Below are 18,932 nucleotides of genomic sequence, written 5' to 3' on the forward strand. Positions count from 1 at the left end.
TGATCTAGTTTCTTCGTCTACTTGGTCTTTATTGAATGGAGGGAGAAGCCAAACTTCTTGAGGAATTACAGCTGTGAACCAGGGATGTCTTGATGCAGTTAGCATCCATAAAATCTGGGGTTTGCCACCATCTTCCATGTGGAGTTTTTCTTCAACCGGGACACTAGAGTGTATTTCTCTGATCAGTGGCGAATCTCTCTGGCATTCAGAAGTCTCTCTCCCTGTTTTACGCCTTGCTCGGTGTTAGGAATCACAGAATCCTTGCACAGTTATTTCTGTTGTTATTTCTTCCAAGTGATTTTGAGATTCTTTATTTTAAAGAATCTATTAAATCAAATACCTTTTTTGGGTCATCAACAAATAATAAGCACAATAAGAAATTATATTCTCTGCATCTTCCAGTTAATTATAAATGTTAAGGACATTGTTTTTAACTAAGTGCTGAATTTTGGTTAAGAAAAGCTGCTTTTCTCCAGTTTTCACTGGAGATATTCCTCAATTCATTGCTGGTTACCAAAGTTTAATAAGAAGTGTGTAAAATTAGCATGTAAAACTAATCAACAATCTTATTAGGAAAACTAGTGAAGTTCAGCATACCTACCAATCAAATATCTACTCAGTTACTAATCAGAAAAGTTGCAAGTGTTAAAATATCTTCTTTGTATTTAATTTTGCTTAATATAGTTTATACAAATTGTTAGAGGATAGGTGTGTTGATTTTTGATAATTTTTACTATTATTGTAGAGCTAACAACAATTTTATTTTAGTTTTATCTTTTTATTAATAGCATCTATGTTAAACAAATGTACAAGTTAATACAGAATCATATTTCTGTTAAAAAGGCATTCTTTAGTCAAAAGTCTATTTTTAATTCATTGAAAACCCTACAGAATTGAAACATCAAAAAAATTTTTATCACTAAAATACACTATTAAACCTAAGTATTAATAGTTTTGGAAAAAATGTAAACTTGAATGCTTTAAGAGTTTCTGATGAAATTAAATCGACTACATTTATGTCTCTAATATAATTTCAATATATTTCTTTTTTAAATGGTAATAACTTTTTATTTTTCAAAATACATGCAAAGATAGTTTTCAACATTCACGCTTGCAAAAACTTTGTGTTCTAAATTTTTCTCTTTTCTGACTCCCCCCTTTAGATAGTAAGTAATACAATATAGGTTAAACATGTGCAGTTCTTCTAAACTTAGTTCCACATTTATCATGCTGCACAAGAAAAAAATCAGATCAAAAGAGGAAAAAAATGAGAAAAAAAATAAGAAAGCAAACAACATGAAAAATACCATACTATAATCCACATTCAGTCCCCTATTCCTCTCTCTATATACAGGTGGCTTTCTCCATCACAATTTCATTGGAATTGACCTGAATCATCTTATTGTTGAAAAGAGCCAAGTTCATCACAATTGATCATCATATAATCTTCTTATTGTTGTATATACTATTCTCTTGGTTTTACTCACTTCATTTAGCATCAGTTCATATCAAACTTCTCAGATCTTTCTAAAGAAAAAAATCGGATTTTTTTTTAGTTCAGTGTTTTGGTTAAAGGAAAAAAAACTATCTTTTGTTAAAAAAAAAAACAATTTTTGAAGGATAAACCCAAAACTCAAGCATACATTTAAGTGTCATTATTCATATCTGTTATTCTTTTCTTTTTCCTTTTGTCCAGATAGAAGTTATAAAATAAGGGCTTTGTTCTAATTTTATTTGGACTAAATTTTATGATTTCATTAGTAAACAAAGCTCCCAGTGGCAGACGTTCTCTAACGATTCAAATTTTCACATTCTTTGCAACTGTCTTAGAGAATCACCTGAAGACTAGAATGGTTAAATGATTTACTCAAAGAAAAACTGAATTTAGATCTTCTGATTCCCTAGCAAGTGTCAACTAAAACAGTCAGATTTGTATTAAAGATGCAAACTAAAAATATAAATTTGGTTCTTATTTCTATGGTGTACCTTAAAGCTTATATGCTTTATTAATTAAATCTATCTCCCTATTACAAATTCAAGAGAATATTAATTTGATATTTTATCAATTATGTGTCAAGAGTGAAAATAATAGTAAAGGGAGAAATCTTCAGCACCAGACTAAACTTTCTCCATCATTCCTTTATTCAGACACTAATCAATTTGGCACCATAGAATTGGGTTCACTTTAAGGTCTTTGACTGTAGAGTTTTAAAGATAATTTTTCACAATATATTTTATTTTCATAGTTTTATTTTTTACATTATCAAATTTCTTAGTCATCCTATATAACAAATCATATTGTTTATAGGAAAAAGAGAAAAAATAAGCAAAACTGATAAGCATATTTAAAAAGTCTGAAAATATATGTGGAATACTGCAGTGAGTGGAATATAGTGGGGAGTGAGGAGGAACTATTCTTTGTAATTTTACAGTATTCACTTTTTTTTGTAATTGTTTTTTCCATTTATATTGTTATTATGAATTGTTTTTGGTTTTTTTGTTTTACTCATTACTTCATTCTGTATCAAATAATGTAAGCATTTCTGTGCTTCTCTGTATTTATTCATCATATTCATCATTTCTCACAGAACAGTAATATTCTTTTACATTCATGTATCACAATTTGTTTAGACATCCTCCAAGTAATGTATATCTATTTTGTTCTTTGCTACTACAAAACCTCGTTTTCATAAATATTTTTGTTTACATGGCAATTTCTTTTTCCCCAAATAGTATTTTATTTTTCCAAATACACGTAATTTTCAACATCCATTTTTGTAAAATTTTGTGTTTTAAATTTTTTCCCTCCCCCCCCTTACTTCATCCTGCTATTTCAATTTGCATTTTTCTTATTATTAGTAACCTGAAGCATGCATTCAGGTATTTAATAATTTGGAACTCTTTTTTTTTTTGAGAACTACATATATATTCCTTGACCATTTATCTATTTGCTTTTGGCTTTGGTCACCGATTCAGCAAAGAACTGAGCTAAGAATGAATCAGAAAGAATTTGAGATGCCTGTGCAAAGATCACCTTATTCTTAAGTCCTTAAACATACATTTAAAAATGATACATAATTTTACATTTATATCTTTGTCTCATGGTTTTAAACTGTACTGAAAATGGCTCTTTTTTTAAAAAGGCTAAGATCACGCTTTGGTCAACTATATATCAAGATCATTTGAATATGTAAACCCTCATGTCAAACTGAGCATGAAATTCTATGAGGCATAGACTCCAACATCATTATCCATTATTCTAAAATGAAAGTGAGAATAGAAAGCAAGCTTTTATTTAATTTAAGTTGCATGATAATAGCTTTTGCAACTGAAACATTTCTTATATTTTTCAATTTGGACTTTAAGATGTACTGTACTCAGCAGTTCCAGCTTAGCAAATTGCATGTCATACTCAACATTTCTAACTTAATAATTTGTGTTTAACTTGTATTAGATAAGTCTGTGGTGAATAGACTTTTATTATTGCATTGTTTAAGAAGTTGGTTTTATTTAGTCATCTGCAATTGCACTTGCCAATAATGACAGAACTCATGCTAGTCATTGAAATACACTACTTATGTTGAATTAGGAATAGGAATGGGGACAAACCTGTGATTTCATTGGTGTATGGAACTCCTGGATGAAGAAATTCCCTCTGTAAATGCAAGCCTGCACCGCCTCAATAGCTTAGATTCTTACAGAGTTGCCTCAAACACTAAAAGGTTTCATAGCCAGTATTGTCAGAGGGATTCAGGTCTTCTTGATTCCAAAATTAGTACTGTATTCACTGTCCCTATGCTTTGAGAGTGGTGTGTAAGAATAGAACCGTCAAAGGTAGGTTTGAGAGAAATGAGAAATTGTGATGAGGGACTAGGGATTGGAAAGGAATACAATTAAATTCAACTATTTTTTAAGCTCCTGACACAGGCCTAAGAGTAAGCTAGATGGTAAGGGCATAAAGACAAAAAATGAAGCAATTCCTTCTTTCAAAAGATTTATATTCTTTTTTATTATTATAGCTTTTTATTGACAAAACATATGTAGGGGTAATTTTTCAACATTGACCCTTGCAAAAACTTGTATTCCAACTTTTCCCCTCCTTCCCCTCACCCCCTCCTCTAGATGACAGGTAGCCCCATACATGTTAAACATGTTAAGGTATATGTTAAATACAATATATGTATACATACTTATACAGTTATCTTGTTGCACAAGAAAATCGAATTTAGAAAGAAGATAAAAATAACCTGAGGAGAAAAACAAAAATGCAAGGAGACAGCAACAGAAAGATTGCAAATGCTATGTTGTGCTCCACACTCATTTCCCAGTATACTTTCTCTGGGTGTAACTGGTTCTGTTCATCACTAATCAGTTGGAACTGATTTGGATCTCTCATTGCCGAAGAAAAAGATTTATAGTCTACTGAAAAAAAAAGCAGCAACGATGGCCTTAATGTTGTTGGCAAGCTTGATGATTCTACTGGCTGAAGGGTTATGGAATTTGAGGTTAACTGGAAGAATTTTGTTTTTAGCTGCAAAAGGAAAATTTTGAAAATGAACAGGATATTAATATTCTTCAGTGATTGGAAAGCATATCCCTTTATCTGCTTCTTTTACTGTTGGCATTTCCTTCCATCCTTTTATAGGATATCCAGTATTCTTCCATATTTCCTAACTAAAGAATTATCCATAGGAGGAAAAGTTATGCCACAGACAAGGACAACTATCTTGGCTTAGGAAGCTGTCATCTATGTATATTCTGTTTAGCTTGATTATTTTCTCTGTGATTTCCTAGAAAACCACGAGTGTGTGTGTGTGTGTGTGTGTGTGTGTGTGTGTGTGTGTGTGTTTGTGTGTGTTGAGATATTTGCTTTTGGATATGGGAGAGGTATGGCATGTATACATATATTTCAAGTTTTCAGATACAATGGGGACTGTTGTCCTTGAAATTTAAAAATTTCAAATGGCTACTTTTTCATGAATACATTGATTTGGGCATACTGGTCACTGGGTTTATTAAACACCCATGCACTGTCACACATATACCTATATACTTGGTGGTATACCTATTGGGATGTACATAGCCCATTTCTAATGTGGTACATTGTAGTGCTAGTCATTGAACTTCATCAGAATTAAAAATTGAAAGTCATAAAATTAACAAGAGACCAAAAAAGTGATATTTAGACACAGCATTAGATTAAGAGTCACACATTGATGCATTGTTGGTGGAGTTGTGAATGAATTCAACCATTTTGGAGAGTAGTTTGGAACTATGCTCAAAAAGTTATCAAACTGTGCATACCCTTTGATCCAGCAGTGTTACTACTGGGATTATATCCCAAAGAGATTATAAAGAAGGGAAAGGGACCTGTATGTGCAAGAACGTTTGTGGCAGCCCTTTTTGTAGTGGCTAGAAACTGGAAACTGAGTGGATACCCATCAGTTGGAGAATGGCTGAATAAATTGTGGTATATGAATATTATGGAATATTATTGTTCTGTAGGAAATGACCAACAGGATGATTTCAGAAAGGCCTGGAGAGACTTACATGAACTGATGCTGAGTGAAATGAGCAGGACCAGGAGATCATTATATACTTCAACAACAATACTATATGATGACCAGTTCTGATGGACCTGGCCATCCTCAGCAACGAGATCAACCAAATCATTTCCAATGGAGCAGTAATGAACTGAACCAGCTATGCCTAGAGAAAGAACTCTGGGAGATGACTAAAAATCATTACATTGAATTCCCAATCCCTATATTTATGCCCACCTGCATTTTGGATTTCCTTCACAAGCTAATTGTACAATATTTCAGAGTCTGATTCTTTTTATACAGCAAAATAATGGTTTGGTCATGTATACTTATTGTGTGTCTAATTTATATTTTAATATATTTAACATCTACTGGTCATCCTGCCATCTGAGGGAGGGGGTGTGGGGTTAGAGGTGAAAAATTGGAACAAGAGGTTTGGCAATTGTTAATACTGTAAAGTTACCCATGCATATAACCTGTAAATAAAAGGCTATTAAATTTAAAAAAAAGATTAAGAGTCACAAGATATGGACTTGAATCCCAACTTTGTGATTCTCTACATGAATGACCCTAGCCATTTTATCTAGTTAGTTTCATCATCTGTTTTTTTAGAAGAAGTTAGACTAAAGAATTGCTAAGGACCCTTCCAGTTCTATATCTTATGATCTATGATTTTTTTGAGTATTGCAAGGATTCACCTGCTTTCTTTGATCATTTTTTAAAAATATAAACATTGTGTCTCAAGATTTTTCAAAACAGAAATTATTCACCAAAAATAAAGTATATTCAGCTGTCTCCATCATCTAAGAGACCCAGACTTCCAAAGAAAGTAAAAAAATAAACTGGGAGCTCACTGAGCTTGCTCAGCACCATTCCTTCAACTCTTACAATACTGATAATGAGCTGTACTAACAGACCCAAGGACCTGATAGCTGCTTATAACAAAATTCCCATGCCAAGTCCATCCTCCGGTTTGCCAGTGATATGGATACCCTTGCTCCATAGAAACTTGCCCTGGCAAACCAGCTTCTCAAGAAGAGAAGATGGCCAGGGGCACTGCAAAGTTCTGCACTGCCAGTGACAAGGGTGAACAATATTGCAACACTACATCCCTGTAGCACCAGTGTCATAAAGCTCTTGAATCTATTGCTGTCAAGACAAAGAATTAAGGAACAGAAGGAGCAAGACAGGACACCAGGACAGGAAACAATTTGTGGGAGATGGAATGGAATGGAGAGAAGGACTGTACAACACTCTATACTAAACCTGAGGGAAAGAGCATTCAACTGGAGCTAGTTCTGACCACTCAAAAACTACTTGGGGCAGAGACCTAGGCTGGTAAAAATGTCTATTACTCAACATTGGAGGAGCATTAAGACTCAGCCCCCAAGGAAACCAGAGGGGAAGGATTCAGAAAATAAAAGATAAGTAAAATAAGGAGGATGATGGAGGTCAAAATCACAATAAGATTTCAGCAACAAGAAAACTCAAATGTAAACCAATAAATCAACAGGAAATAAATAAATGGACTGTAAAATTTGAGAGAAGCATGGAACTACAATATACTGTACCATGAGAATTATGAGAGGAAAATTTAGTATGGCCTACACAGCAAAAATAATAGGCAGAAGAGTAAAACTTGAATCTGCAATGGCAAGTCTCACCAAAGAAACAAAAGAGAGAAAAATAGGTTGGAAATGCAAATACATAATAAAAGGCAATCTAAAAGAATAGAAGCAAAGAATGATAATAAAAATATACTCACTATGCAAGTAAAACATACTGATCTCAAAGAAGTATATGCAGCGGCAATGTAAAGACCATAGGTCTCTCAAAGAACATGGCAAGCCCTCCTAAAACCCCCAAACAAAAAATCTTAACACCATAATGAAGGAAATAATAGAAGAGAACTGTCTAGAAGTTTTGAATATAGAAAATGAAATTCCAGTTGAAAAGATTCACATATTACCTTCAGGAAAAAACAAAAACAAACTCAAGACTTCAAACTCAGAAACAAGAAGTTCTCAAATGATCAGAGAAAGACCTTCAAATACAAAGAAGAAAACATTTAAATAAGACACAACTATTCTTCACTGACTAAAAAACATAGACAAGAATGGAATAATGTGTTTTGAAGAGCATTGGAAGTTAAGATACAACTCAAGATGACATACCCTGCAAATCTGAGCTTAAACACACATGAAAAAAGAATGGAAATTAAAATAATAAGCAAGAGTTTGAAACAATTTTAAGAAAAAATTGAAGAGAAATCAGTGAAATTCTTCTATCTAAGTCAACACAGGGAGACAATGGGAAAGACAGAAATCTGCTAGAGTTGACAAAGAAGTGGCAGGAAAGGAACATTATGGACAGAAACTGATGACATCTTGCCTACAAGATGATCAGTGATTTTGTTTGCTTGTTTGTAATTTGATTGAACTACATTGCATCATGGGAGAGTGCATGAAAGGAAAAAAGGAGCAGGAGGAGGGAGAAGAGTGTATGATGTCCTGTGGTCAAATCAAGGGCTAGCAATGAGGGGAAAGTGACTCCTATAGTCTCAAAAAGAAAAGATGCTACAAGGGAGTGGGTGAGAAGAGGGGGGAAGGGTTGAAATGAGGGGAAAGAAAGAAGATTTACTTTAGTAAAGTGAAGAGGTTTCATTGATAAAGGTTTCTATGTTTGAAGGTAGATGGTCTGTGAAGGGAGATGAGGACCTTATACTGCGTGTGGCTGGGAAATTTGGTGCTTGAAAAATTACTTATCCTAAATTGAAAAGAGAGGAGTTTGAATCCCTGGGAATAATTGGCACCTGGGAGGGTGGGAAAACATGGATGCTGAGGTGAAATTTTGAGGCAAATATTGAGGAAAAACTCAGGAAAGGTATGGATCAATGGTGGGCTGCATAATCAGAAAAGATTAATGAACTTAATATTCATTTTTAAAAGGAGTTTATTAAGTTGGTTCTTTGAAAAAAATCAATTAGATTAATAAACTCAGATAATCTGATTAAAAAGAAGAGATCAACCCCAGATTTTGGGATAAGAATTCATTGTTTGACAAAAACTGCTGGGAAAACTAGAAATTAGTCTGGTAGAAACTATGCATTGACCCACATGTAACACTGTACACCAAGATAAGATCTAAAAGGGTTCATGATCTAGGCATAAAGAACGAGATTATAAATAAATTAGGACAACATAGGATAGTTTACCTTTCAGACCTGTGGAGGAGGAAGGAATTTGTGACTAAAGAAGAACTAGAGGTCATTATTGATCACAAAATTGAAAATTTCTATTATATTAAGTTAAAAAGCTTTGGTACAAACAAAACTAATGTAGACAGGATTAGAAGGGAAGCAATAAACTGGGAAAACATTTTTATAGCTAAAGGTTCTGATAAAGGCCTCATTTCCAAAATATATAAAGAATTGACTTTAATTTATAAGAAATCAAACCATTCTCCAATTGAAAAATGGTCAAAAGATATGAACAGACAATTTTTGGATGAAGAAATTAAAACTATTTCTACCCATATGAAAAGATGCTCCAAATCATTATTGATCAGAGAAATGCAAATTAAGACAACTCTGAGATACCACTACACACCTCTCAGATTGGCTAAGATGATAGGAAAAGATAATGATGAATGTTGGAGGGGATGTGGGAAAGCTGGGACACTGTGTGTTCTTGGTGGAATTGTGAACGGATCCAACCATTCTGGAGAGCAATTTGGAACTGTGCTCAAAAAGTTATCAAATTGTGCATACCCTTTGATCCAGCAATGTTACTACTGGGCTTATATCCCAAAGAGATACTAAAGAAGGGAAAAGGACCCATGTGTGCAAAAATGTTTGTGGCAGCCCTTTTTGTAGTGGTGAGAAAACTGGAAACTGAATAGAATGCCCATCAATTGAAAAATGACTGAGTAAATTGTGGCACATGAATGTTATGGAATATTATTGTTTTGTAAGAAATGACCAGCAGGATCCATACAGAGAGAGGAAAGACTTACATGAAATGAGGCTAAGTGAAATGAGCAGAACCAGGAAATGATTGTACATTTCAACAATACTACATGATGATCAATTCTGATGGACATGCCTCTCTTCAACAATAAGAAGATCCAAATCAGTTCCAATTGATTAGTAAAGAACATAACCAGCTACACCCAGAGAAAGAACTCTGGGAAGTGAGTATGGACCACAGCATAACATTTCCACTCTTTCTATTATTGTTTGCTTGCATGTTTGCTTTTTCTTCTCAGGTTATTTCTACCTTCTTTTTAAATCCAATTTGTTTTTGTACAGCAAGATAACTGTATAACTATGTATACATATATTGTATTTAAGATATACTTTAACATATTTAACATGTATGGGATTACCTGCCATCTAAGGGGTGGTAGTGGAGGGAAGGTGGAGGGAAAAGTTGAAACAGAAGTTTTTGCAAGGGTCAGTGTTGAAAAATTATCCATGCATATGTTTTGTGTATAAAAAGCTATAATAAAAAATGTATTTAAAAAGCATCAGTTCTGGAACAAATAAAAGAAATCAGAAAATCAAATGAACAAAATAGCAAATGAGCAAAATGAAATCATAGCTAAGGCAGAAGAAATCAAAACAAGCAGAACATTTTATGCATATTTATATGCTAACAAAACCAGAAACGCAACAAAAATAAAAGAAAACTTTCCAAAAAATGAAATATTCAGACTATTGGAAGACCACGACTAATATGACTAAATAATTACAAATGGAGAAAGAGGATTAGATTTGAAGCCAAAGGATCTTGATTCAAAGTCCAGCTTTATTGTTATTGTTTGTGGGCACTCCAGTGAATTCCTTCAACTCTCTCAACCCTAGTTTCTTTATCCATAAAATGGGGGTAGGGAGAAGATTGGACTATATGACTTTTAAGGTCTCTTTTGGATTTGGATTTGTGATCTGATTCCATGAATAATTATTTGTACAAATTACCTATTGAATTATTAAACTCCAAATATAAGAGGCAAAAAGATCCATGGAGATTATAGGATCTATTCCTGAAACAGCTGTCATATTTGCCACCAGCTTATAGAGCTCAGGGATAGACTTTTAATATTTTCTTAGCATGAGAAAAGGAAAGGAAAGGGAGCCATATAGTCAACCATCTGAGGCAGGAGCTGATCCGAAGCTTCCCCAGATTCTAATCAAGCTCACCACAACTACTCTGCACAAAGAAGGCAGATTGCCCAACAATATAATGACCAATTCCTGGATACATCTTCTGACTACTCAATTTCTTGGGCACCATCTTGTTCAATTCCAGGTCTATGGGGCTGATAATCTTCTGGGACAAGTAGGGACTGCCACTGAAAAATATTCAGCATCAACTTCCTTTGATGACTGGCCCTCAGAGAACTCTCTCAACTCAGTTCCATATTTCAGGGATCTATGGCTTGATCAATGTGAATGCTTCATCTGATGAATATCAGAATACCTTTTTGCCCCAGTAGACTTTTCATCATAATTATCCTCCTCCTCCTCATCATACTCAAAAATAAATTTTAAGTTTTGCAAAGCAATTATGTACATAATATGTGCTAAGTATGCATTGTTGTAATGGAAAAAAATTAAGACTCGGTGGCCAACAATCTGGTAATGAATCTTTATGAACCTAAAAGCCAGGCAAATGTTCTCTTTTCATCCATACTGGCTGACACTGGTCCCATACTTGAAGACGTTCTCCATGGTAGTACCTACTTAAACCTGTAGGTGGTATAGCCCTAAAAAACTTAAGAGTGAACTCTAGACTATGATAAGATCTCCAGGTATTAGTTTAATAAAGTAGCAGGGGGAAGAGAAGGGGAATAAGCTTTTATATAGAAGCTACTATGTACCAGACATTGTACCAAGTGCTCCTAGTTCCACCTCCATTTTTGCTGTCATGCTTACCTCACATTTCCACCACCTATATGAAACTTCCCCCACAAAATTACTTTATCTTTATCTTATATATACCTAAGGATAGTATGGCTCATCTCTTCCAGAAGATTATAAGTTCCTGGAGGGCAAGGATATATGATGTTTTAGTTCTTGTATCTCCACAGCATCTGGCATTTTAGTAGGCCCTTGTTAAGTTCTTGCCAATTAATTGGCTGCTTGCACTCTTTGTGTTCCAATGAATCTGGATGTTTTTTCTTCCAACTTTACATGGTGGTTCTTCATGGCATCCCTTAGAAAAACCTGAAGGACACTGATTCTCTTGTCTCCCCAAAAGAACCTCTGAATGTTGATTTACAGCATTGATTTTTATCTTTACAGTATGACATACAAAAGGAAGATTTAGAGGAAACGAGACTCTTCTTAGAAACTGAAAGTTCTGAAAGTACCAAGGTAGGTGCTGTTATTATCCCCATTTTATAGTTGAGGACACAGGCAAGAAGTTAAGTGATTTGCCCAATCCACACAGCTAGTAATTATTTGAGGCCTGATTTGAATTCAGATTTTCCTGACTCCAGGGCCGTGCTCTAGTGCCCCTTTTCCTCTTGGAATGGTTAATATTCCCAATCCCACCTAAGCTGTCATGCTTACTTCACATTTCTACCTTCTATATGAAGTTTCCCTCACAAAAATTACTTTGTAAGAATTCTGTGTATACCTAATGATTATGTGGCTCATATTTTCCAGAAAAATATATGTTCCTGGAGGGCAAGGAAAATATTATATTTTTGTTCTTGTATCTCCAGCACCAAGCATGGCATCTGGCACCTAGTAGGCTCTCAGTAAGTTCTCTCACTTAAGTGGCTGATCACCCTCTTTGCTGTCCAATGAGTCTGGGTGTTTTGCCTTCCAGCTTTACATGGTGGTTTTTCATGGCATCCCTTAGAGGAGACATCAAGGACATTGATCCCCTTGTCTCTCCAAAAGAGCCAATGAGTGTCAATTTATGACATTGATCTTTATCTTTGCAGGAGGACCTGCTAAGGGAAGAAGGGGAAGAAACAAAGTCCTTGGAAGATCAAGACTCTTTTATTATCAAGGAAGAAGATATAGTATGTACCTACCTGCTGCCTCCTGAGAGCAAGCTGTTCTCACCTTCCATTCAAAAGTCCAAGCCCCAAGCTTCTCACAGATGAAGTCCAAGTATACTACACCGGGCAACAGGGAATATGGAGGAGCCAGGATCCTTTACTATATATACGTGTGTGTGTGTGTGTGTGTGTGTGTGTGTGTGTGTGTGTATCTACAGCATTTGGCCATTGGATAGGACCAAAGGTAGGCAAACTCTTGAGGAATATGGAGGAGCCAGGATGTCATATATATATATATATATATATATATATATATATATATAGCAACTCGCCATGGGACAGAGCCTTATCCATGGCACAGCCAGGAGGCCAGAGCAATTAGCTGGAGGAGTACCCAGAAAAGGGAAAGATGTAAGAAGATTGAAGGGACTCGTGTTAAAAAATGAGCCAATTATACCAAAGAAATAGATAGTTTGACGACCATGCATTTAAATCCTTCAACACTGTCTCTTTCTTCCTATTTCTTCTCTCAATCCTCTTCATACTTCCTCCTCCCCAGATCCTCCAGGAAATATTCTATCCTTATATCTTTATCTCTTCCTTTCTTTTCCCCAGTCCCCTGAAGAAGAAACTATAAAGTCCATCTATGAAGAAAAGCCACTTATACGCAGGCCCATCATGGTAAGGAGTTTTTTTTATATCATCAGACAAAGCAACTGTAGTTTTACTTGCCCAAGTCAGGCTGTGTGGGTGATAGTTGCTTGCATACTATGGGTGCTTAATAAATGTTAGCTGGTTTTTGTCAAATTGAATCAAATTTTCCATCAGAGTTAGCTATGGGTCTAGTCTGGTTTGTTTCTGGGTTTAAGAAACAATGGTGTGCATTGGTCAGGATTCAGGAAGAGACCAACCTACTTAACAATTGAATTGGGGAAAATATACCAATCTGACCATTTGCCTGAGAAAGATTTAGTGGGATTTAGTCCAATATGAACCAAGGGTGGTGCATGGCTGCCCAAAAAGCTAATGTGCCTTTAAGCTGCTTTAAGAGAATTTGGGAAGTGGGAAATTATTTTTGTGTCATATTCTTTTTTGGTCATATCACATCTGGACTATCATGTTCAGTTTTGAGGGTCACATTTTAGAAAAGACACTGACAAATTCAAACAAATTCAGAGAAGGATTAGTAGGATAACAAAGCATACCCCAGGATATGTACATCACTTGAAAGGGGAAGGGGGAAAGAGAATATGCATTTATGTAGCACCTACTATATATCAGGCACTGTCCTAAGAGCTTTAAAAATAAATCATTTTGTCCTTACAACAACCCTTCATGATACATTTTATATATTTCCATTTTAATGTTGGACAAACTGAAGTGAAAAGGTTGTGAATCACATAGGGTCACACAGCTCTATTAAGTGTCTGAAGTCTGATTATAATTCGGGTCTTGACTCCAGGCCCAGTTCTCTAGGCAATGTGTCACCTAGCTACCTATAGCTACCACTTTTCCAAAAAATAGAGGATATTTGACCTGAAAAAGAGACGTTTTAGAAAGAACCCGATAACTATGGAAGAATTTAATTTTTTCAGCCTAGCCCCAAAACTGTGCCAGTAAGTAGAAACAGACTAAAAACAAATTTAGCTTGAGGTGTTGGGAGCCAGGAAAATTTCCTCTCAATTAGTTACCCAAAAGTTGAATGGATTGCCCAAGGTGGTAATGGTATTTTCCTGTCTAAAAGTCTTCATTTGTGTGTGTTGCAGAAGGGATATTTTGCTCAGGTATGGTTTGTACTAGATGGTTTTGGGGGTACCTGAAGTCCCTGCCAACGCTGGGAGTCTGTGATTCTGTATGTCACAGTTGCTCAGGACATGGGAGTTAGTGCCGTGGTTTTTACAGGGCAGCAAAGGGACCAACGCTGAGCAGGGAAGAGCCTTCCAAAAATGAGGGAAAGACCCAGCAAATTAGTGTGTGAACCACAAGGCAAACTACAGAATGTGCACATGTTGGCGATGGTATTAGGAAAGGTATTGATGCAGGAACAGATGAGATGAGTTTTTAAAATGGTAAATAGTTCTGTGTGCCAGGGGAGTAAATTATATGAAGAGGAGTATTGTGATATAGATTGGAGCAGAGGGTTGGTGCCATATTGTTGAGGTCCAGATAAAGAATATATATTGAGTAAGCACTAAGGAGCTGTGGAAGAATTTTGCGAAAGGGAAATAGCATTTATAGAATTGCAGATTAGATAGAGGACTTTGTTATTTATATGTAAGATAAATTAAAGCAAGAAAAAACGAGATTAGAAATGAGTTACAAGATTTGTAGCAGTAAGCCCAGACAAGAGGAAGCAACAAGCATTAAGCACTTATTATTTGTGCTAGCCACTGTGCTAAGCACTTTACAATTATTATCTCATTTGATCCTCTCAATAATCCTGGGAAGTACTATTATTATCCCTGTTACATAGTTGAAGAAATTGAGACAAACAGAGGTTAACTCACTTGTTATACTTAGCCTATTAAAGGCTTTTTTGATTTTATATTAAATATTATTTAATCTAATATTTTTGCTTTGAAAACATCATGAATTTGAGTTCAGCTGCTAGAATATAGAAGAGATTGGAAAACTTGGCAACCTAATTATCAGAAATTAATTACGAAATTCAGTTTGGAAGTCTGGTGAAGTCTTTGAGCTCCTTCTCAGAATGATGCTTTTAAATGCATTAACTAAAATATGTAAGGCTATAGGACGAACTAATGCTATTAAAGTGAAGTTATAAATATCTTTTATTAGAAGGTTCATGGAGCCCAGATTAAGCATCTCCATGAGACCAAGAGGTAACATGGGATAGCAAGCATGGGGCTGATTTTGGAGTGAGGAAGATCTGAGTTCAAAGCCCAATTTATAGATGATTCTATGACTATAAACAGGTCATTTAACTCCTAATTGTCCTTTAAGTACAATTACTATGAATTTCTCCTCTTCCTAAGACACAGTAGAGAAGTTATCAATAAAAATAAAAGTATATATATATGCATACATATCAATAAAATATATGTATAAGATTTTTAAAAAATGTTTCTTGATGGATTTCTTACAACTCTAAGGAAAAGAGGTAGCAAGCTACAGCTAAAAATTCAAAACTTTTCCACATTCTAATTTTTTTATTTGTAACTTTCAGCAATACTGTTGTTATGTTTCTAAATTCTAGAAATATTTCCAATATTTCTAGTGATATCTAGTAATATCAATAAATATTGAAGAGTTAGCATGTGAAACTGTATTAGTAATTACCTTATTCTTGAATAGTTAAATATCTTTTGTTTACTAAAAAGGATATTTTATTTTGCTGTATTAAATTATCTTCTAAGAATATAGTATAATGTCAAAAAATTTCCTCTTCTGCACACTCTGACATTGGTTTTTATGCATCTAATTTTCTATTTATCTCTTTTTAAATGTTTATTATGTATAGGTAGCTGGCCCAGTAAAAAAATGTCTTAATAGGGTTTTAGAATATTAAACATTTGTTGATCACCAACTAGTGAACTTAGTTCAGGGACTTTTTACATCAGTCATTAACGTAACTACTTAATCATACTTATTTTTGGGAACCCATGTCATTTGGTGGGAACAGAGCACATGCTGAGAGATAAACTGAATGTTTAGTTAGCCTGGAAAAAATGTTATAAACATTACTGTCTTATTTACATTTACAAAATGGCTCACAAAGCAAAAACTGTATTTGGACATTGTGTTTTTATTTAAAGTTTGCTTTTTGATATCCTTAAAATACTTGAGATACAGAGGTTTTATACAGCAAAGTTGGGTTAAATTCTCAGAAGACATATATATATATATATATATATATATATATATATGTCTTCTGAATTTATATACTTTTAATTTCTTCAGAGGAAAAAACAATATATGTATAAAGTAATGTTTATACGTATATTGTTTTTTCCTCTGAAAAAATTTGCTAACTAGTTAGTGTGGGTTCTAGCAGCTATCAAGCCAAAAAGACTTTGAATATGATTCCAGTGTTTGACTATATCTACTCTCTAAATTTTCATTTGGAAAGGCACATTACTCCAAGATTGCCTGCCAGGTATTAAACTGTTTGGGCCTGGCTACCTATGAAATAGATAAAAATACAAAACCGTTCTTACTCTTCTATAATTCCCTGACTCTTTTACTCTGGCAGTGGTGCTAATATGGTACAGATAAACATTAATTATTCATATTTTTAGCATACTCTATCCATCAACCAAGGAATTAAGACACTATGAGAAGAATTTCAGTTTCTCTGTAATAAGTCTTGAGCCAATTTTTCAGTTGTGACTGACTCTTTGTGACCCTATTTATGGTATTCTTGACAAAAATACTGGAGCAGTTTGCCATTTTCTTCTCCAGTTCATTTTACAGATGAGGAAACTGAGGCAAATGGAGTTAAGTGATTTGCCCAGGTTCACACAGCTAGTAGTGTGAGACTGAGACTGGATTTGAATTCAGTTATCCTCTAGTGTGCCTGCCCTAACTCTCAGTAAAATCAGAAGATGAAAAGAAATTGAGGTAACTGGAAAAATAGCTGTCAGTTTACCAGAGTTGATAGAGCTGAAGTCAGTTTGCTCAAAAGTAACAGTGGAACCTTGGTCTTCTTATCTTGCTTTATTCATTGAACATAAAAATACAGTTCACTATGAATATATTTATAAATCACATGCCAACAATAATTTCAGAAGAAATATTTTTGAATAATATTTCATTCTGAGGCAGTTAGATGGCACTGGTTTTGGAATCCAAGTTGAAATCTGGCCTTAGAGACCTAACTAGCTGTGTGAATCTGGGCAAATCACTTCATTCCAATTACCTTGCAAAAAATTATTTTTCCCCAATTACATGTATTTTTTAATTCAATTTAATATTCAATTAAAATTTGTTTTTGAATTCCGAGCTTTTTCTCTCCTTCATTCTTCCCTTTCCTAAGACAATAAAACATATGAAAATTAAAAAATAAATTTGGCAAACTGAAAACTTGACAGTCTTCTCAATTAAGTTAATGTACACTTTGATTCCTAGTGATTTCAGTGAGAAAATGGGCATAAGAAAATATGGGGAAACTATCTTGGAAAATATGACACAAGCCTATATTCAACTGAGCACTGTATGCTGATACAACATGAGTATCAGGAACAGGAATGTAACACGTCAGTCATATGCCAAGGACTTGATAGATCACAAAAATAAAAATGGCTGTCTCACCAAGAAAAAAACTGGTTACCTGTATTAATAGTCATCATTTCAAAATCTGATATCTCTATGTAGGCAGAATATCAATGAGATGGAGCAAAAGAAAATGTTAAGTGAGATAAAAGATAAAAGTGAAGGGTTTTCTTTGCCTCCATCTCAGGGTAATAAAAGAAGTCCAAAATTCTGAATCAGATATTTTTCCTCTGGCATGAGAAGGCTTCACTATTGGGTCTCAGTTTCCTCAGCTAGAAAACAAAGGTGTTAAATTAGATCATCCTTACAATCCCTTCCAGCTCTGATTCTTTTAATCTTGGGATGAGAACAATTCCAACTTGGTTTGTTCCAACAAGCTTTAGACTAGAAAAAATGAGGAAATGGACAGAAAGTAAAGACATTTGCTTCATCACCACTCCCAAAAAGCATTTAACAGATTCAAAACTGAACATGGCAAGGAGACCAAAAGAACCCAAAAGAAAAATCACCTATCAAGTACTTGACATCTTCCCAGGAAGAGATGTATTACCACTAGGGTCACACCATTTTAAAGTGAAAAGTTAATTTCAAAGCATGATGGAAGAGGCTGCTGAGATTACTAATGATAACTTATCTTTTAGAAGTGCCATAAAATGAATCATTGAGGTTTTGTATGTGACCAGAAAAAAGATGGACTGGCTGGGTAGTGTCAAAAAAGGCAACAGACTGACTGGATATGATGTGAAGGCTGGCTCTTACACACTTCTGGAGGGAAGGCCTGGGCTAGATCTGCTGCCTTTTTTGGGGGGAAGGGGAACAGAGTATTATTTTAGGATCTCAGCAATCTACCATCAGGACTTGCAAACTTTCAGTGTTCTCCAAGTGGGTCAGTTGGGAGAAAAGTCTCATTGTTGTGCCCCCGGTCTGGACTCTGAGAAAACGGCTGCTGGACTTGGCCCCTCTCAGGCAGCTGGGAAGCTCTGCTGGCTTAGACTCACAAAACTAGCTCTCCCTTTGGACTGGAATTCTTGTCTTGGTTCTTCTTCTGCGGGCTTCAGACTGACCTAGAAGCTGGAACTTCTGCAGTCTGAACGTGGCACTGCGCTTACTTTTGAGCTTGCTTCTCTCTTTGCCTTGCTCAGA

The 18,932-nt window shown here is 34.9% G+C and overlaps 1 protein-coding gene across 2 annotated transcripts in view; it reads left to right on the forward strand.

Moving 5' to 3' along the window:
• The window catches only part of C5H10orf67 (chromosome 5 C10orf67 homolog), a 113,516-nt gene that overhangs the window by 44,303 nt on the left and 50,281 nt on the right, over positions 1-18,932 (forward strand). For both annotated transcript variants that reach the window (XM_031939866.1, XM_031939865.1), the window contains exons 9-11: positions 11,848-11,919; positions 12,498-12,578; positions 13,173-13,238. In XM_031939866.1, the coding sequence (XP_031795726.1) occupies positions 11,848-11,919; positions 12,498-12,578; positions 13,173-13,238 (219 nt within the window). The remainder of the gene's footprint in view (positions 1-11,847; positions 11,920-12,497; positions 12,579-13,172; positions 13,239-18,932) is intronic.

The sequence above is a fragment of the Sarcophilus harrisii genome, chromosome 5 (genome assembly GCF_902635505.1).
Source record: "Sarcophilus harrisii chromosome 5, mSarHar1.11, whole genome shotgun sequence".
Lineage (NCBI taxonomy): Eukaryota > Metazoa > Chordata > Mammalia > Dasyuromorphia > Dasyuridae > Sarcophilus > Sarcophilus harrisii.